Consider the following 21,247-nt stretch of genomic DNA (forward strand, 5'->3'; position numbering starts at 1 on the left):
ACACTGAAGAAATGAAGCTATTATTTACATTTAGTGTTCTCTCCATTTGATGATGGCCACCAACAATGGTCTAAATTTTTACTCATTATTATCTATTAGTCATAAATAGCAATTGCTCATGGGCACAATTCAGGGAACTAAGCTTTGAACTTTTCATGAATATTGGTGTTGTGTTTGTGTGTTTAGTCTCTTTTTCTTTTTTGTCCTATTAATTATTTAGAAATAATGTTAGTTTTATGTAACAGGACTATGTGAAGTAAACATGAAGAATAGAGCAAATACAAGAAGAATTTCTTTCGGAAAATTTGTCCTATATAGAACTTCCTTATAATGATTTATTGTAGTCAGTCTCATTACCTAATCATCAAAGTGAGAAATGCGGCTGAAGTTTGATCAAAGTTCCAAGAGTGTGGCAGCAGACTTTGTCCTAAGAGATAGATTGTATTAGTGATAATGTTTGGCAATTGACATGTGGTATTAGAAACTCAAAGAAATGAATTGATAGAAGTAGTCAAGGATTGTGTGTAGTGCTGCTAAATTTGAGAGTTTGTATGACTAAAATATGTAATTTATACCTTGAGAATAAGAAACAAAATAATTGTACTTGATATAAATATAAATTTAGTGAGGCTTAATCGTTTTTCTTTATCTTCTCATCAATAATAGTCTTTTTTCTTAAATATCTTAGTCAGTATTTTGTTTGGTTGTAACTAAAGTATTTGTTTTTTGATTCAAATTATTATTATCATGTCATTGAACATGAGTTTTTATTATGTTGTTTATTGTTTATTCTTTACGTAATTTTGACCTATAAATAATAATCTTTGGTTTTTCAATTTCTTTTGTCATTTCATCATCTTACTCTATTCACAAAGAGATCTATAATAATAAGAGACAATATTATATATGTTGAGGAAAAAATCCTTATTTGATGTTTTAAAGATTACAAACATTTAATAATTGTTTTTTAACTTGTTATCTACTAATGAATTTTGTGAGAAATGTTTCATGAGAATGTTCTTAACATAAGAAGAAGGTTCTTTGCTCACAAGACAAGTTAAAAAAGGTCCTTATCAAAGCAAATAAGCAAAAGGACATAAATGGACTTTTTGGAACAAATTCAAGAAGCAAAATATTCTCTATGTCTCACCAAAAGAAGATACTTTGGATATATGACATAAATGGAAAGAATATCACATGATTACAAAAGGCCTTTGCATTTAAAAAGAAATTGAAAAAGCACGTGCCTTAAAGAAAGAAGAACAAAGTTGTTTTACAAAGAAAGAATGTTCTTGAGAACATTCTGGTAAAGCTACAAATGGATAAGGATGATGTCATCTCTATCACAGCCAATTACAACTCATACGCAGCTGTATTACAACCTCATGTGGGCTGTCTCAAAAGACTAGAAAGCAGAGAATGTTCTTCAGAACATTCTTCACTTGAAATAACACATTTTTTGCAACACTTGTGCATCAAGCAACAAAAAGCAAGAGCACATGGGCTGTTTTTTTTGTACAAGCTTCACAGCTGTATGTTCATGTACATTTCAAGTGAGCTTCACAAATCAAGCCTCTATAAATACAAGCACATAGCAAGGCAAATTCTTAAGAGCTTACATACAAAGAAATCAATTCTCTCATTCACGTGAATCCTCAAAGAAGCATTCATAAAGCTCTTCAACAACAAACAAAGCAAGCTTCAAATATCTTTCTTCTCTTAAAGCTAAGATATCTCTGAAAGTTTGTAACAAACAAAGCAAGCTTCAAATATCCTTCTTCTATTGAAGCTAAGATATCCCTGAAAGTTTGTATTTATAATATCTCCAAGTTGGGATATTATTTGAAATATCTCTTTGAGATATTATTTTGAAATCTCTACGTGAGATACTTGAGAAATCTCCAAGTGAGATACCATATTCAAACAACACCCACCACCATACAAAGTGTAACTAGATCTCAAGTCTATTGGGCTTAATAGTTTGAGATAGAACTTTTCTTGTGTGATCAAGAATCGTAGAAGCCTGCTGAGGTTGATAATACAGAGTGTAACAGACTGATCTGGTGTGATCAACATATTATAGTGCTATTCAGAAGTTTCTGATAGCAGGATACTATAGTGGATAATCTCACACGTAGTGTGGGGACTGGACGTAGCCGGTTAGGCGAACCAGGATAAATTCTCTTGTGTTCTCCTTCTTCTCTCATCTCTTAATTTCTGGCCGTCACATATAACCTATAACTAACTATATTAATTTTCCAGAGTGCTCTGGTCCTTAAAACTAAAATTAAATAATTAACCTACTACTTAATAATTATCCAGAACTTTCTGGTCCTATTTATTTTATTCTTAATATCTCCAGAGTTCTCTGGTCCTTTATCGCTTTATTTATTTCAGTTATATATATCCAGAGTGTTCTGGTCCTTTACTGCTTTATTTATTTCAGTTTTATATCCAGAGTTTTCTGGTCCTTTACTGCTTTATTTATTTCAGTATTTTATTCCAGAACTTTCTGGTCCTTTTATTTATTTCATTATCCAGAGTTCTCTGGTCCTAATATTATAATATTTTATTATTAACACTAACCAAGAATTTTCTTGAGCTTATATACTAGTTTAAGTTTCAGGAATAAATTTTTAAAAGGGTCACAATTCAAACCCCCCTTTCTTGTGACGTTTATTGCTACTTCAATATAATGTAATGTTCATTTTTTTTTTTAATTATGACATTTTAATTGTTAGCAAATGTTTGTCATCTCATAAAACTCGTGCGGCGTGCGGGTTAGCAATCTAGTATGAGGTATTTTAAAATACTACCCTGCCGAAAAGGTTGAGACTCACCACGGTCAAAGGGCGCATGAATGTGGGGTAAAATTGGGGTATGACAGTAAGTTTCAAACCGCGAGATACAGAGACCGTCGACGAAATGAGGTCGTGACCCGAAGGAAATCGATGGTAGGTTTTGATCTGACGGCAACAGGCACAAAGGTGAATTGGTGGAGATCGGTGGTGGTTGGAGACCGGAGTTGGGTTGGTGGGGGAAGATGGAGAGAGATAACATTTTGAGAGAGAAGCATAAGCTTATGCGTTTTCTTGAGAGAGAGAGAGAGAGAGAGAGAGAGAGAGAGAGAGAGAGAGAATAGTAATTAAATGTTTTTTATTGGCTATTTCTTTTTCTAAAAACACATAAACGTTTGTCATAAAATGGATACCTCAATTTCATATTTGTACCTGTTATTTTTTTATTTTATTTTTATATTAATATTTTTGTTGTTATATTAAATCCTCCTTATCATATTAAGGTAATATTAATAGTAGTACTTTTGCCCGTATCTAAAAAATATTGTTTTTTTGAACATGAAGAAATAAAGAAGCCATTGCAACTGTCGGAAATATTAGGCCCACTGAAGGAACAAAAAAGGAAGGTAAGAAAGAGGGAGGAGAGATAAGTTTTGCGTGGGACCCACGTGCTTTTTGTTCTCCCATATAAGCGAAGAAAGAGGAGAGAAATTTACATTTACTCCCTTTGCTTTTTATACCCTTCAATTTAAGACACAACACACCTTTTTTTTTTCTCATTACTTTGTTTTTATTCTTAGTAGGTTTATCTAAAAAATTATTTCAAGGACATTCTTATACTTTTAAAAATTAATCCCACTTCTCTCTCTTCTATTTCTCTTCTCTTTATTTTAACCAAACAATACCTTAAATCTATTCTATTTCTCTTCTCATACTCTCTCTCCCCTTTTTCTCTCTTCTCAATTTCTTCTTTCAACCAAACACACGTTCACCAATCTTTTCCCATTATAATAAGGCTATCCACTAAAAGTTTTTAATGAAAAAGTAAATCAATTCCGTCCCACATTCACACAATCGCGACCATTCTGACCCATCTCTCCCGCAACCCGTTGTCTCGTTGCTGGTTCGTTTTGTCCCCCTCGTTCTTCACCGTTCTGCGGCTTGAATCTTTATTTGGATTTTTTCACTTTCAGGTATTTTCTCTATCTACGCGAGGGACTTCTTTCTTTCTCCATCATTTTTGCTCTGATAATTTAGTTCTTTGTCAAATCTTGTTGATAATTTGAGAAATTTACTTTGTTTTGATGGAATTAAACCTTCAAAACAAAGTCAATATTCGAATCTGTTATGTGACGCTTTGAAATATTCAAATCTTGGATTGGGGGATTAGGGTTTAAAACCTTTAATTGGGCTGTGAGAGATTTTGTGAAATTGAATGTGTGTGTTGTCATATCGATTCATAATTCTCTCTCTTGCCCTTGATCAATATGTTATGTGAATCCGTGCTTATTAGGGTTTAAAACCATTGATTTGAATTTGACACTGTGTTTTCATATAATTAATTATCTTGCTGCCTTTGATGAATAAACAGAAGTTGCTAAGATGGAAAACAACGACCTATTTCCTGCTAAGAAGCAAGAAGCTGAGGAAACTAAGTTTATTTCTGAGGAGAAGCCTCCTCCTCCTGTGACGACCAAAGTTGCTAAGATGGAATATACCGACTGGTCTCCATTGCTGAAGGAAAACTGCGAAAAGTATCTTGCTAAGCAGAAAGAAGAGGACCGTAAGTATTTTTCTGAATTTCTTCGTAATAAACTTAAACGTCCTGCTGTGAAGACCAACGTTGCCGACAATCATACTCCTGCTGTGACATCCGGCACGCTTTTTGTGATTTCTGACCCATTTCTTGCTGAAAGTAAGTTTATGCCTTTTTTTTTTTTAGGCTTAATGATGTGTTTCGTCATTGCAATTAGACGTCATTTAAAATTTAATACCCTCAACCGTTGGGTACACAATAGCGGCGTACGGCTCATCTGAAGATGTGATTGCATTGCATAATCGTTGAGAGCACGTTTCTCAGCCATATCGTTATTATCTTCTTTGAGTCATGCCTGAAATCAAAACGGTTAAAGATAGAAAATAAAATATAAAATAAAATAAAATAAAATAATAAAATAAAATAAGGAGAAAGGGAGGGAGAGAGAAAGAGATAACACACTAGTATTTAGACCCGTGCATCGCACGAGAAGTTAGATATGTCATTGATTAATAAATAAGGTAATCTTAAATGAAACAATAATAGTTGTAAGTGAGCATGAATTAACGTGTCCAAAATAAAACCAATAATAACTTGTAGTAATTTAGAATTCTCGTTATCACATCGGATAGACAAATAAAAATAACCAAATGCAACTACTAATATAAATTTGTCTTGAGTAATAATATACTAATTTGTGGATAATAAAGATGTATCAATTCTCAACAATTGAATCGGTAAAACTCAGTTTTGTGTCCATAACTTTTGTTGATTCCAAATAAAAAATTCATCATAAAGATGATGATCAACCTGACATGAAATAAAATAAATTTGAAATAAAGCGATTACAAGGACTAATTTTTAAATGACGCCTAATTGCAAGGACGAAACACATCATTAAGCCTTTTCTTTAAAACATTCATCCATATTAATAAAATGGTCACCCTTTGGTATCTTATTTGATGAAAAATGAACCGGAGTTACTAAGAGGCTAGAGGAAGAGTCTCTTGAGACGACCTATCCGGTTTGCAACCCTTTTGCTGCTAAGAAAGAAAAGGAAAGTAAGTTCGTAATGACCAAACCGCTTGTTGCTGAGAAGTGTCCTGTGACATCTGACTCGCTTTTTGTGATGTCTGACCCGCTTCTTGCTGAAAGTAAGTTTGTGCCTTATTTTTTTTAAAACATTCATCCATATTAAAAAATGGTCACCCTTTGGCATCTTATTTGATGAAAAATGAACAGGAGTTGCTAAGAGGGTAGAGGAAGAGGGGCCTCTTGAGACGACCAATCTGGTTTGCAACCCTTTTCCTGCTGTGAAGACCAACATTGCCGACAATCATACTTTGCCATTTCCCAAGCTGTTGCCAAATGAAGGTAAGTTTGTGCCCTGTCTCTTTCTTTTTAACAACTTTCAACACTATTAAAATATCCTCACCCTTTGTTTTCTTATTTGATCTAAACGATGAACAGGATTAAAAGTTGATAGCTATGAGGGAGGTCCTTTTGGGACATTTTTTAACAATGAAAAAATGAAAAGTAAACTATGCTGTTGTCAGTCTTCTAAGATGTCTCTCAATTTCAACTCACTCCTTGATGCAAAGCAGCTAGGTAAAAGTAAGTTTGTGACTCGGTCTATTTCTTTTTTAACTTTCAACCATATTTAACTATCCTAACCCTGCTTTGACACTTTGAAATGTTCAAATCTTCTCGCATTGGGGGATTAGGGTTTAAAACCTTTAATTGGGGCTTTTTTTAGACTGTGAGGTTTTGTAAAATTGAGTGTGTTTTCATATTGATTCATAATTCTCTCTCTCTCACCCTTCATCAATATGTTATGTGAATCCGTGCTTATTATCTTGCCTTATGAATAAACAGAAGTTGAAGTTGCTAAGATGGAATATACCGACTGGTCTCCATTTCTGAAGGAAAACTGCGAACGGTATCTTGCTAAGAAGAAAGAAGAGGACCGTAAGTATTTTTCTGAATTTCTTCGTAATAAACTTAAACGTCCTGCTGTGAAGACCAACGTTGCCGACAATCATTCTCCTGCTGTGACATCCGGCACGCTTTTTGTGATGTCTGACCCGTTTCTTGCTGAAAGTAAGTTTGTGCCTTATTTTTTTATAAAACATTCATCCATATTAACAAAATGGTCACCCTTTGGTATCTTATTTGATGAAAAATGAACAGGATTTACTAAGAGGCTAGAGGAAGAGTCTCTTGAGACGACCAATCCGGTTTGCAACCCTTTTGCTGCTAAGAAAGAAAAGGAAAGTAAGTTCGTAATGACCAAACCACTTGTTGCTGAGAAGCGTCCTCTGACATCCGACTCGCTTTTTGTGATGTCTGACCCGTTTCTTGCTGAAAGTAAGTTTGTGCCTTATTTTTTTTAAAACATTCATCCATATTAAAAAATTGTCACTCTTTGGTGTCTTATTTGATGAAAAATGAACAGGAGTTGCTAAGAGGCAAAAAGTAGAGAGCTTAGAGGAAGAGCTTCTTGAGACGACCAATCCGGTTTGCAACCCTTTTCCTGCTAAGAAAGAAAAGGAGAGTAAGTTCGTAAGGACCAAACCGCGTGTTGCTGAGAAGCATCCTGTGATGTCTGACCCGTTTCTTGCTGAGAGGCCTCCTCACATGTTTCTAAACATTTTTTTTGCTTATAAGCAAAAAGTGGAAGGTAAGTTTGTGCCTTGTCCTTTTCTTTTTTACCTTTCTAACATATTAAAATATTTTCATCCTTTGCTTTCTCATCTAATCAAAACAATAAACAGAACTTGCTGAGGTGCTAAAAATAGAGAGCATGGAAGGAGAGCCTCAAGTCACGCCCGACCCTCTTGTTGCCAAGAAGCATCATGTGTCGACCATGTTTCTAAACCTTTTTCTTGCTTATAAACAAGAAGTGGAAGGTAAGTTTGTGCCATGTCTTTTTCTTTTTTAACAGTCAACCATATTAAAATTCATCCTTTGCTTTCGTATCTAATCAAAACAATAAACAGGAGTTGCTAAGATGCTAAAAAAAGATAGCATAGATGGAGAGCCTTTTTTGACGACTGACCCTATTCTTGCTGAGAAGCCTCCCGTTCTTGCTTATCAGCAAGAAGTGGAAAGTAAGTTTGAGTCTTGTCTTATTCCTTTTTGATCAAAAACATATTAAAATATCCTCACCATTTGGGTTCTTATTTTTATCAAAACAATGAACAAAAGGCTCGAAGAAGAAAGAAGAGGAAAGTAATACAACCAACATTGCCGAGAAGCATACTTTGACGTACTTTGACGACAAACCTGTTTCACAACCTGCATCTTCAAGTGATACAGCTACATGAAGGTAAGTTTGAGTCATGCCTTGTTCTTTTTTGATCAAAACATATTAAAATATCCTCACCTTTGTTTGTTATTTGATCAAAACAATAAACAGAACTTGCCAAGGAGGGGCGCCTTTCAAACAACAAAGAGGACAATCCCTTTGCACCATTTGGATGATGGGATCAGAAATTAAGTGTATATGTTGATTTTTGTTCAAAGTATCTATCCCTTTTGATGATTATATTTCAAAATTTCCCTGGAGACACTTGTAAGTAATATTGGGTTTGTAACAGATGAACTCTTTCTGTTTTATTATTTTTTTGACAAAACTCTTACTATTTCTTATTTCCTATTGTCATATCAGTTATAACTAAAGGTAGTATAGATTACAATGGAGGAAGAACCAAAACTCAACTTTGAAATTACCGCATTGAGTTGAAAATAAATTATTACTTAATTATGCTTTGAAATATCCAAACCTTATTGCAATAATCACATCTTACTTTTACCTGAATCAAATTTGGAATGCTGATTTGATTCTCTACAATTGTATGCTATAATTCTTCGACTTTAGGATGAGTTTTGTTGCTTCGTACCAGAACTGGTGAATTCTTTCAGTCTCGAGAGGAGAAGAGTTTTAATTATATTCTGTTAAACATGTTGCTGAACTTTAAGCATAATTATTTGGTGAATTTTGATGAATAAAATTGGCATGGTTAGTTGATGGTTTATGACTTAAGGTGCTATTTTATAATCATTTCACCTAATTACTTATCTGCATCATAATTTATAAAGTTTGCAGCTATAAAGGGCTGATTATAATCAGACAAGTTAGCAGCAATAAAGATATTATATCATTGGAAATAATTTTTTAAGTTGCAAATACTATATATCTAATACCAATACACATTCACATACACATCATAATATTTGACATCCATCTTAATCCTCATTCATGAAAAAACAATCTAAAGGAATTTTGCAAGGAATCCTCCTGTATCATACCATAACCAATAATTTAATTGATTATACCATAACTAAAATTTTCCAAAATTATGTCCCTAGAACAAAACAAAAGTCCATTGTTTGTGATGGGGAGTGGTTATGGTGCATAAGGAATCCTTATGCACCGTGCATAAATCCTAACATAATTGCTTCCTACACCCCCAAAGTGAGCCAAAACCATTTTTGTTCAAAATAAAAGAAATCTGATGGTTGTGATGTGTTTATGCACGGTGCATAAGGAAATAGCTTATGCACCATAACTTTTGCCTTGACACACACATATAAGTAGCATTCTTGATATTTTGAGTAGGCTTGCGTGGGAGATTGACTTAGAGTGTATTGGGATGAGGGAATATTTTGAGGTAATTAATGTTTTGAAGGAATTCAATTATTTTGAGGTGGATTCAAACAATAGAAAATCCTGGTATACAAATTATTTTCAAATATTTTAATTTTTAAAAATCTGGATACAAATTATTTTAAAATTATATAAATAGATGAAGATCGATGGTGGTTTTAAATTTATATTTTTAGGAAAATCAAGAAAAATAGAAATGATTATATGTTGTGAGTCCATTGTATACTTGTGTATTTTTCAAATCTAGCCCTTGATCACCAATCTTAAATGACATGTGGCAAGGGTTAACTATTTTTGAAAACAAACTAACGGAGAGGACCAAAAGAGGTAACGGAAGAAGACATAAGTGACCAAATTGAGACACATTATAGTAAGGGGATCAAAATGAAATCCGAAAATAAGTTAAGGGATCAAAGCATGTATTAAACCAAAAAAAAATGAAAGATGTTGTTTCCTTTAGATATGCTCTTTGCTATTACTTTATATGTCGAACTTAAGACTTAAATATGTGTTTAGTCCCTGCATTTTCACCTAATTTTAACATTGGTCAATGCGTTTTTTTTGTTTGGCATTGCTCCTTACACTTTATAAATTTTTTGGTTGAACTAACGATCTGCCACGTGGACCAATCATGACATGTCATGTCATGTGGCACCTTAAAAGACAAAATTCTATAATTGAAATAAATAAATTAAAATAATTAGTTTTTAATTAGTTTTTTTTATGATTATTTTATTAGATATTAGATATTTAAAACAAAAAACAAAAAGAAGATGAGAAAAGAAAGGAAGAAGAAAACGCGTGAAAGGAGAAGAGAAAGCGGGAAGAAATGGGTTTAGTTAGGGTTTCAACTTCAACCCTAACCTTCTGATTCCTCTTGTTTATGATTCCGACCACCATCCTCTTCTGATTCCGATCACCATCCTCTTCTTTCTCTTCGATTTTGGTTCTTCTCCGTTCACGATTTATTTGTCTGATTTCGACCCATTCTGAGTTTGCCTTTTCAGTTGAAGGTTCGTTTTACTATGTGTAGATTCTCTTTATGCTGTATGTGGTGGATTACTATGTGTAGGGTTCATCTTTGTGCATTAAGTTCGAATAAGATATCAGTTTATATGAAAGTATCTGACTGAATGGGGGGAGATTCTGCGCTCAGCATTCCCCCACTTCAATATCTTACTGTTTCTGCCCTATCTTTTTGTGTGGACATGTTTTATTGTGTTTTTTTCTTCTACAAGTTGTGTTATTTTATCATGCTTTTTATCTAAACATGCAGAGATGGATTTCAACCATATTACGGATTCTTTAAGATCGAATATTAGTCAAATGCAGAATGGTCATTCCAGTATGCAAGGAATAATTGAAACACTTGGTGGTTTAATTTGTCAAAATCTTCCCACAGTTCACCATTACCAAATTTTGCCTGCACTCTTCAAGGGAGTGGACTGTTTAAATGAAAGTGATTCCGTTAGATTGGCTTCTTTACAGGCCATTAATAATACAATAACTTTTGCCCCAACTTTTGCCTCAACAGATGTGGTTACCGGTCATTGTAATGTGATAATGAAAATTCTTTATGAAGCAACTTTTTCACCTGATATAAAGATCCGACAAGAAGCGTTCGGCTGCTTGGGTACTATTGCAAATAAATACTATGGAAGTTTGGGTGAATGCAATGATGCTTTAATGAAAGTCACATTCAAAGCCATAATCAAAGCCATGAAAAATGATGTGGAGCCTGTTGCAGTTAAAGCTATTGAGTTTTGGCAATTCATTTCTGTTAATGAACTTAACATTGAATTAGGACATGGTCTGTCGGCCACTCAATCACGTGGTCTTGTAAAGAGTGCACATATGACACTTGTTGATGCTTTGTTGAAAACTCTTAAGAGACAGAATGATTCTTTGAGCATTAGAAAGGCTGGAGTTAACTGTTTGTCCTTCGTTTTACAATTATGTGGCAAAGAGACCTTGAAACTAGTACACCCATTTATGATTGAGAATACAAAAATAAAAGGTTTGCAGTTTTTGGACGCCGCTATGAATGCTTTTTGTTCTGTTCTGTTGGCTGCAAATTCAAATGAATCTATTCTTAAACCAGATGATGTTATTGCAGATGCAATTAAATGTTTGGATTTCATTTTACATTCCTTAATACACAGCGAACATGATATTTTGAAGGAGACTTTTGCAAACTGTCTTTTTCAGATTATCAAGCTTTCAATTCCACTCTTGTATATGGGTAAGCTTGTCCAGATTATCACTCAAGAGAATTTCCCATCTATCGTTCATGCACTATGTGGGAGTATGGAGTTTGTTCCGAGTGTTGCTTGTGTGTCCTTTGTTGCTATGGAGACTTTGGCCATCGGTTTTAATTTTGTTGGAAAGGAAAATTGCCGGTGTCCATGGACATCAAGTGGCACCTCATCCACAGAACATGCATGTTTATTTTGGCAGAGTGTTCAAGCCCTTCTTATTGCAACTCTCAGACAGGACATTACAGACCCCATGAGAAAAACAGCATATCATGCTCTGAGCAAATTAGTGTTGTGCTCTACATATGATGACCTTTTCATCATGGGTTGCAGAGGTTCGTTTTTCTTTATTCTCTTTTTCATTATATCATTTTCCAGATCTTCAATTTAATGGAATTGATGTTTTAGGGCCGTTTGTTTTAGCTTTTTTACAAAGAAATTTTTAAGGAAAGTTTCTAATAAAAAATCTGTTTGAATAGTTTATCTTAAAATGTAATTCTAAGTATTTAATCATTTTGTTATAAAAAATTTTTGGATACTAAAATTTTGAAAAAATTTCTAAAAAAAAAAAAGGGTATTTCAAATAGCTTTTCATAAAAATCATTTTTGAAAGATGTCACTTTGAAAAAATATGCGATTTTTACTATGTAAAATTTCTAACAATGAATATTTAAGTTAGTGAATGTCGAAATCTCATTTTTAACTTATGCCAAATGAGTTTGAAATAACTTCTACTATTTTTGAGTAAATTTCTAAAAAATCCATTTTTGGAAATACAAAGAAAAATCCATTTTTAAATCTATAACAAACGGGCCCTTAGTGCCGCTATTTGATGAGATTGTATCTAATTTGTTTTATTTTTCTTGTAGTTCAAAAAACATTTGTCCTTTTATTTTTTGTTTATGACCGTACCATTTGTAGGTGTGGGAAAAACTAGTTTGATATCGGGTTTTTTAAAGGATTTATCAGCAACTAGCTCTATCACCACCACTGGGTTAGCATCTGCAAACTTTTTTTATCCCTTCAGTTTATGTTTTTGTGTGAATGTATTAGAATAAATAGAACTCAGTTAGTTCAAACTTAAGCTTACTGAAGTGTCACTCATATATATCTTTCTCTTTTCTTTTAGTGACAGTTTTTAGCATGGTAGTCAATAGCGGCCGATAGTGGCCGCGGCGACAAACCGCTATGCTAATCTGCATAGTGGTGCGGCATGAGATAGCGGAGCGGATAGCGGCCGCTTCAACCTCTAATTGATTTTAGTTGAAAATATTCAATTTGACACTATTTTTAAAACATTTTGTATGGTTTCCAAATTTCTAAATTGATTTTAGGGCATTGTGGGGATTTTTAAAACCAAATTGACTCCTGTATGCCATTTCATGGAACAGACCTCCCTCTAGACCTTCCCCACCATTACCCTACCCTACTTAACCCTATACCTTACCCTATCCTTAACCAAATGCTATGCTTGCTAACTCAGGACCATACTTCAAACCTAATGCCCTGTTAACCAATAAATCACCTTATCAAGCTAGTCCATGGTACCCTGATTATGGTGCATCCGTTCATGTAACCAATAGTTCTCAGAATATTCTTCAATCTGCTCCTTATGAAGGACCTGAGCAGATATTCATAGGCAATGATCAAGGTTTGAAAATTCATTCCTCTGGCTCTTCACAATTTCAGTCACCTATTAATGCACACAAAACTTTTGTTCTTCGCAATTTACTTCATGTTCCCACATATCACGAAAAATCTCATTAGTGTTGGTCGTTTTGCTAAAGATAATTCAGTATTTTTTGAGTTTCATCTTAATCACTGTTTTATCTGTTAGACTCGGAGAAACTAAGAGCAATGAAGGATATTAAACTCAGAGAGACTAAGAGAAATGAGGGTCAAAACTATTACAAATAAATGTGCAATCTTATAGAATTTGATTTGCCATTAATTCCATTGACATCCCCCCTCAAATTGATGCTGGTAAATCTACAAGCATCAATTTGCCAAGTAGAAAATTGTGCCGCTGACGTGTCAAACTTTTAGTGAAAGTGTCAGCTGTTTGAATAGATGTTGAGACATGTGGTAGATTGATGATTCTTCGATCATAGGCTTCTCGAATAGAGTGACAATCAACCTCAATGTGTTTCGTCCGTTCATGGTAAACTGGATTTGCTGCAATCTGAATGCACTGGTGTTGTCAGCATGCAGCGGAGTCGGTTGTTCTTGAGAGAATCCAAGCTCTGTTAGAAGTCCACGCAACCATATTATTTCAGAACAAGCAGCAGACATTGCGCGGTATTCTGCTTCAGTGGATGACTTTGAGACTGAATCTTGTTTCTTACATTTCCATGAAATAGGAGCATTTCCTAGGAACATACACCAGCCAGTAGTAGATTTTCTTGTGTCTGGACAGCCTGCCCAATCGCCATCGCTATATGCTTGGAGTTTGATTGATGAACCAACAAGAAAAAATAAACCACGCTTTAAGGTGCCAAGGAGGTATCTAATGATTCGTTGTACTGCTGAAAGATGAAAATGTCGTGGAGCTTGCATGAACTTACTAACTGTGTGTACAGCAAAAGAAATATCTGGGCGAGTGATGGTTACATAGATGAGACTTCCAACCAGTTTGCGATATTGAGTGGGATCAACAAGGTGGTCACCTTCATCTCTTCTATATTTAACATTAACTTCCATGGGAGTGTCTACAGGGGTTAGGGGTTGCATTTGTGAGTCCAGCTAGCTGGACCAAGTCTTGAATATACTTTTGTTGATTTAGAAAAACACCATGATGATAATGCACCTCTAACCCAGGAAATAAGTGAGACGGCCCAACTCTTTCATATGAAAAGTTGAATGCAACAGGTTTTTTATCCTAGAAATAGCATCTTGATCAGAACCAGTCACAACAATTTCATCCACGTACACAAGAAGCACCACCATGCCTTTAGGAGTTCTTTGTAGGAAAAGAAATGGATCATACTAACTTTGACTAAATTCAAAACCAAGTAGTGTCGATCGAAACTTTTCAAACCATACTCTTGGTGCCTGTTTCAATCCATACAAAGATCGTTTTAGTTTGCAAACAGTATTAAGTGAAGGTGTAGGCATACCATTAGGAAGTTTGATGTAAACTTCTTCTGATGTAATAAATGCCATATCCAATACTGCTCGGTATAATTGGCATCTTAGGCTAGGTCATCCCATTCCCATGTTATAAAACTTGTATTGTCTCATTGTAATATACCTTTTTCAAATAAAGAATCTATTTTTTTGCTCTGCTTGTTGAATGGGAAAAGCACACAGGTTACACTCTCCATTATCTCAAACTACTTATACTACACCTCTTGAACTTGTATTTTATGATCTTTGGGGTCCTGCTCCCATCCCCTCCACAAATCAATTTCTGTATTAAATCTCTTTTGTAGATGCTGCTAGATCTATTTGTTGAAACAAAAATCTGACTCTATCCATTTTCAAACAATTTAAAACCATGGTTGAGTTACAATTTGGTCACAAAATAAATTCTCTTCAAACTGATTGGGGGTGAGTTCAGACCCTTTACCAAATACCTCACTAATCTTGGCATCATCCATAGACTTATTTGCCCTCATACACACCACCAAAATGGTGTTGTTGAGAGAAAGCACGGGCATATGGTTGACCTTGGCTTTACCCTTTTGAGTCATGTCTCTCTTCCCCTTCAATATTCGGATCATGCTTTTCTTACTGCCGTTTACCCCTCCTTAATAGATTACCCTCCACCTCTCTCAACAATGCTACCCCTTATTTTTCCCTTTTTAAAACAGCATCCTGACTATAAATTCCTGTAAGTTTTTGGCTGTGCATGTTTTCCTCTCCTTAGGCCCTACAATGCTGACAAGCTAGATTTTCGCTCTCATGAATGCGTGTTCCTAGGTTATTCCACCTCTCATAAAGGTTACAAATGTCTTTCCCACTACTGGCCGTCTCTATATTTCCAAAGATGTGTTGTTTAATGAGTATAGATTCCCCTACCTGTCTCCTCCTCTTTCCCCTCTTCCTAGTCTAAACACTTCACCTATCTTACCTACATCATCAGCTGCCCCTCCTATAACTTCCCCTACAGATCAGAATTTCCCATCTCCCAACTCTCAATCAACCCATCATCTGTCCTCTTCTACAAATCCACTTCCTTCCACAACTTCCTCTATAAATCAACCCACATCTACACATATTTCCTTTTCTGCCACCCACTTAACTTCACCCAATGCATCCCTGCCCCTTACTACTTCTGCTCCCCCCACACCTCCACCACCAGTTAATACTCATCCTATGCAAACAAGAACCAAAACTGGCATTCCTTTACGTAGATTAGGTCCTAGTGTTTTCCTTATCCAAACTGAACCTAAATTTGTTAAACATGCTCTTAAATACCCGATGTGGTTGGCAGCTATGAAAGAGGAATATTCAGCTCTATAGAAGAATAAAACTTGGTCTCTTGTGCCTCTTCCACCCAACAGAACTGCAATTGGATGCAAATGGGTGTTTAGGGTCAAAGAAAATGCAGATGGGACCCTAAATTAGTAAAAAGCCAGGTTAGTAGCCTAGGGTTATCATCTACTTCATGGTTTTGATTATCATGAAACTTTTTCTCCAGTCATAAAGCCTGCTGTTACTATCAGATTGATCCTCACATTGGCTCTCACATATAAGTGGCCACTTCAGCAGCTGGACATTAATAATGCCTTTCTCAATGGCATTCTTGATGAGGAAGTCTATATGGAACAACCCCCTGGGTTTGTCTCCTCTGATCCTAATCTAGTTTGTCATCTGCACAAGGCTTTATATGGCTTGAAACAAGCACCCAGACAATGGTTTGAAAGGCTGAAAGGCACTCTCATTGAGTTTGGCTTCTGTCACAGCAAGCGTGACTCTTCTCTTTTCATATACAAGCATCATAATTGTGTTGCATATTTACTGGTTTATGTGGATGATATCATCCTCACCGGAAGCTCTCCTTCCCCTACTTCACAGTCTTACTTCCAAAGTGAATCAAGTTTTTGCTCTCAAGCAGCTTGGCAACCTTGACTACTTTCTGGGCATAGAGGTGAAACCTCAACCTGATGGTACTCTTATTCTGTCTCAAACCAAATATATTTGTGACCTTCTCCTTCGTACCAACATGCAAGAAGCCAGTGGTGTTACTACCCCCATGGTCTTTAGTGCCAAACTTAGCAAAACCGGTTCTGCTTCTTTTTCAGATGCTTCCTTATATCGTTATGTGGTTGGTGCCTTGCAATATGCAATTATTACTAGACCTGAGCTTAGTTACTCATTCAACAAAGTGTGTCAGATCATGGCTCACCCTTTGGAAGCTCACTGGCAGGCAGTTAAACGTATTTTACACTATCTAGCTGCTTCTGCTCAGCAACCCTTTTCTCTCAATGGATATTGTGACGCTGACTAGGTTGCTGACCCAGATGACCGTCGTTCCTCCTCTGGAGCTGCTTTGTTTTTTGGTTCAAATCTTATATCCTGGTGGTCCAGAAAACAATCTGTTGTGGCTCGTTCTAGTGCAAAAGTATAGTACCGTAGCCTTGCTCTAATCACTGCAGAAATCCTTTAGTTAAGACTCTCCTACAAGAGCTTCAAGTTCCTATTGCTTCCCCCCTTATACTGTGATAATCAAAGTACTCTGGCTATGGCACACAACCCGTTCTTCATGCTCGTACCAAGCACATGGAGATAGACCTATTTTTTGTCCGTGAGAAAGTTTTGGGCAAGGTCCTTGATGTTGTTCATATTCCTGGTTCAACTCAGAAACATTTTCACCAAGCCATTGGCTACTGCTAAGTTCTTGGAGTTTAGGTACAAGCTCAAAGTGGCTGCCCCACCCAGACCTTGCAGGGTGTGTGTGAATGTATTAGAATAAAAAGAACTTAGGCCCCGTTTGGATTGACTTATTTTGAGCTTATGTGGGCATATCTACTCCCATAAGCCTTTTTAAAGGTGTTTGGGTAAATAAATAAAAATAGCTTATCATAGTTTCATAAGCTGCTTATGCCATATTTTAATAAGCCTAAATTTTCAGCTTACCCTCTGGCTTAACAAGGAGCTTATGAATTTATGTAACCTCCTTCGATTCTCTCTGGATCCACTTTTTCAAAATATATATTTTAATTATATATATTTATTTTTTTTAAGAAGATTTTTATTATTTTTTTTTGTTACGTAACAAAATGAAACTGAATAAAAAAAAAAACAAATTTAACTTGTCTTTTTTGGGTAACAAACTGCACACTAATATCAATATATATGATATGTTTATTTACACCTCTAATGTTAATTTTGTCTTATATGAATATTGATATTTTTTTTGAGGACAAATATTGATTATACTATATATATATATATAATTATAATTAATATGTTATAATATTGTTTTTTTACGCCTTGATTAATTTTATCAAAAAAATCTTGATAATTGTGGTTCAATTCTCTGATTTTTTTGTTAAATTAAAAATATTTAAAATTTCGATAATTGCTTATGTAATGTCACATCCAAACACTTCAATTTATGTAAGTACTTTTTAGTCTACATATCCAAACATAAATAGCTTATCAAGTATAAGAGCTTATGATATAAGCTCTAATGTTATAAGCACTAATGCTATAAACATCTATATAAGCTGTTTATCCAAACGGGGCCTTAGTTAGTTCAAACTTAAGCTCACTGAGTCAGGAATACAGTGTCACTCTTATATCTCTTTCTCTTTTCTTTTAGTGACAGCTGTTAGTACAGCTCATGCTTAGCTGATGCTAACTGGCACAGTCTGTTACAAATAAGCACTAGTATAAAGGACTCATTGTAGCTGTTTTAGATCATAATAACAATACAAAAGTTTAGATTCATTTCAGATATTTTCCTTTTCTCTCCTTTCATTAGTTTTAGAAGTTTTTTCTTTTGGATTTCAAAATGCTATATTTTATGTTTCTATATGCTTTGAAAACACATCAAGATGGGTCTGTAGAGGTCATTTGATATGTAATACTCCATCCATTCCAAATTATTAGCAAAAAAATGGAGTATTTAGTAAATATAATATATTTTTACTAGCAACACTTTCTCGTTGTAGGCACCACATTTCTTTCATTTTATAAGCATGTAGTAATTGTACTCAACCATACATATATCTATACTTTTACTGATAACAAAATCCTACCATTAAAATACTTGCAGATATGATTTCAAGATCAAAACCACTGATTCAATTAAGTTGCAAATATGGGGTGCAGCTGATCCGTATGTTTACGAAGCCGTTAGAAAAGGTAGATGTTTTGTCCTGCATAAACTTATTTCTGAATTTAAATTGAGAGTTGAAAACATTGATCTCTTATGTCTTACAATGTTATATTTGGTTGCAGAGCGTGATCATAGATCTGTGGTTATGGTGCTAGTTTATGACATTACTGACAGAGATTCTTTTAACAGTATCCTCCTTTCCTTGGTCTTATTTTTAGCTTAATAATTCAATGAATTCAATTGTATTTATGCACTAATATTTGAAAATTGTACCCTTCATTTCACCCATTTTTTTATTGTTAAGTTTCCATTATTTATATTGTTTGCCTTTTCATTTATTGCTTCTTTCTGTTCAGGTGTTCGGGATTTCATTCAGGGTCCTCTTGGAAAAACTTGTATTAATGTAATACTTGTCGGAAACAAATATGATGCTAAACAAAAGGTTTGTACATCTTGGGGTCTTTTCTCTTTATACTTCCTCTTAACTGGTTGGGGTATGAGGATAGTTTGCATGCTTTGTGTGTTGTGTTTTTGATAGAAGTATTGAGCCTTATGAAAATGAGACTGCTAGGGAGAAGCCCAAACCTGCTGTTTGGAGAGTACATACCCGTAGAGGAAAGAAGAATCTAGAGGAGGGTGGTTAGTTAGTGACGTGGCCCTGAACTTCTTGGAAGTTTGTTAGAGAATGGGGAATATAATGTGAAGGGGGGTTGTGATTAGACAGGATGAGTGTTGATATATTTGTAATAGGAGAAATCATTCTCTGGGAGGAGCATTGGCTCTGGTTCATGTTTGTAACTGAATCTCTTTTCCATTAATTAAATACTCTCCATTCACTTCATACATATACTTTTACTGTTCCATTACTTCATTTTGTGTGAGTCCATCAGTTTTTCATTGAATTAAACATAAGGCGTTCGTTTCTCTCTCTAGGCTGTAGATTCCAGCGAGGGTAAAGAATTGGCTGATGGGCATAATATCCCTTTCTTTGAAACTGTGAGTTGCAATATGCTTGATATTCACCTTTTGTTTGAATTATACGATTTCTTTCTATTTATTTTGAAAAAACACATGCAGAGTACGATCACAGGCATCAAGGTGGGTGAAGTTTTCAATTATATTCTAGAAGTAATCAAGCAGGGCTCTTCACGGAGGTATCTTGTTGACTCTTTCCTGTCTTGCATTTTTTTATATATTTAGAAGTGCATGCATTCTTTCCTCAATGCTATTTCCTTTTCTTCTAGAAGTAATATTTTTCCATCGTGTATCATGTATCAAGTACTTATTCTGTTAACATGCAGAATAAGTACGTAGTTTTTTTTTTTTTTTGAAAGAAAGATGAATAAGTACATAGTTTTGTTGCTTCCTTTTTGTGTTGTTTGTATAAATAAAGTTATTTCCTTCTATGGTGGTTCAGGCCTTAACCAACAAGATCAGGTAGCCAAGTGAGGACAACTTTAGTTTCACTAGATTATTAATGGTGAGATATTTGTGTCTCTTCATTGTAGTTTCACTACCTTAATTTCTTAAATGCAGCTTGTATTCACAATGTATCTTTTACTTGAATAATGTAGGAGCCACTCAATGATTGATGAAAATATTCAACATTGCAGACCTTCCAAGCATAAATGTCTTTTTTGAGTTGTTTGAAAATTGGAAGATGTATCTATTTTGCAATTCAGTGTTCATACTGATTTACTATTAAGTTAGTTGTTATTTTGTGTAGCTATTATGTAGTTAGAAGCAGTTGTAATGAATGAAAGAAACTCAAATTCATGAAGTTCCAAAAGTTACAAAGATTCCATGAGTGGTTCTCATGCCATTTCAACAATACAAAAGTACATTGGAAATTGACAAGTCCTAGAAAACAAACTAAATAAATTGAACAATGGTTCTGCCTAACTACTTGTACCTAAAAAAATTCTGCACAGTAGCTCTGCATAACTTTTTCCTATTTTCCCTTTTACCTGCTTAACTGCCTTGGTGACTATTATCTCTAACAATGAATATTTAAGTTAGGGAATGCCAAAATATCATTTTTAACTTGTGCGAAATGAGTTTGAACTAACTTCTACTATTTTTGAGTAAATTTCTAAAAATAAAAAATTCTAGATCATGAATGAACCAAAGGATTGCACAGTAAAATGATTTTTTGGTTAGTTTTGTCATTTAAACAATGTTCCCCGCAGTATGAATGAAAAGTATGTATGCTATTGCCAGTCTGTAGGAATGAGCATACCTTAAAAAAAAGGCTTCATATTAGGGCTCCCATTTTTTTCATCTTGTTTAGAATTAAGAAAACAAATATACATCATTATACTCAATCACACTCGATATCTTGTTTGAAATATTGATTCATAAATCTTGTTTGAAATATTGATTCATAAATCAAAATAATACTTTCACTTTAATTTAAGAAAGAAAAGCTTAATACTACTTGTCCATTTTAGAGATTTTGATATGGATTAAATGAAAAACAAG

The 21,247-nt window shown here is 34.6% G+C and overlaps 2 protein-coding genes across 6 annotated transcripts; both read left to right on the plus strand.

Moving 5' to 3' along the window:
- Positions 1–3,826: 3,826 nt before the first annotated feature.
- Positions 3,827–8,282, plus strand: LOC25483791 (uncharacterized). 3 transcript variants are annotated; one of them, XM_024777644.2, is made up of 12 exons: positions 3,829–3,991; positions 4,390–4,713; positions 5,535–5,708; positions 5,797–5,928; positions 6,025–6,162; positions 6,430–6,654; positions 6,745–6,921; positions 7,010–7,234; positions 7,329–7,463; positions 7,554–7,664; positions 7,762–7,882; positions 7,973–8,282. In XM_024777644.2, exons 2-11 carry the CDS (start codon positions 4,401–4,403, stop codon positions 7,878–7,880), a joined length of 1,749 nt encoding a protein of 582 aa, XP_024633412.2. In that variant the 5' UTR covers positions 3,829–3,991; positions 4,390–4,400; the 3' UTR covers positions 7,881–7,882; positions 7,973–8,282. The 3 variants fall into 3 exon arrangements, with proteins under 3 accessions (XP_024633417.2, XP_024633412.2, XP_013467955.2); XM_013612501.3 differs by having other exon boundaries at positions 3,830–3,991; positions 6,025–6,168; XM_024777649.2 differs by lacking the exon at positions 6,745–6,921 and having other exon boundaries at positions 3,827–3,991; positions 6,025–6,168.
- A 1,700-nt stretch (positions 8,283–9,982) lies between these two features.
- Positions 9,983–20,616, plus strand: LOC25483792 (importin subunit beta-1). Of its 3 annotated transcripts, XM_013612503.3 has the most exons (11): positions 9,986–10,236; positions 10,500–11,240; positions 11,340–11,813; positions 12,400–12,472; positions 18,704–18,792; positions 18,889–18,954; positions 19,123–19,208; positions 19,700–19,762; positions 19,844–19,920; positions 20,184–20,246; positions 20,341–20,616. In XM_013612503.3, exons 2-10 carry the CDS (start codon positions 10,502–10,504, stop codon positions 20,188–20,190), a joined length of 1,674 nt encoding a protein of 557 aa, XP_013467957.1. In that variant the 5' UTR covers positions 9,986–10,236; positions 10,500–10,501; the 3' UTR covers positions 20,191–20,246; positions 20,341–20,616. The 3 variants fall into 3 exon arrangements, with proteins under 3 accessions (XP_024633427.1, XP_013467957.1, XP_013467956.1); XM_013612502.3 differs by having other exon boundaries at positions 10,500–11,813; XM_024777659.2 differs by lacking the exons at positions 12,400–12,472; positions 19,123–19,208; positions 19,700–19,762; ... (1 more) ...; positions 20,184–20,246; positions 20,341–20,616 and having other exon boundaries at positions 9,983–10,236; positions 10,500–11,813; positions 18,889–18,929.
- The last annotated feature ends 631 nt before the right edge of the window (positions 20,617–21,247 follow it).

This window comes from Medicago truncatula, chromosome 1 (genome assembly GCF_003473485.1).
Source record: "Medicago truncatula cultivar Jemalong A17 chromosome 1, MtrunA17r5.0-ANR, whole genome shotgun sequence".
Classification (NCBI taxonomy): Eukaryota; Viridiplantae; Streptophyta; class Magnoliopsida; order Fabales; family Fabaceae; genus Medicago; species Medicago truncatula.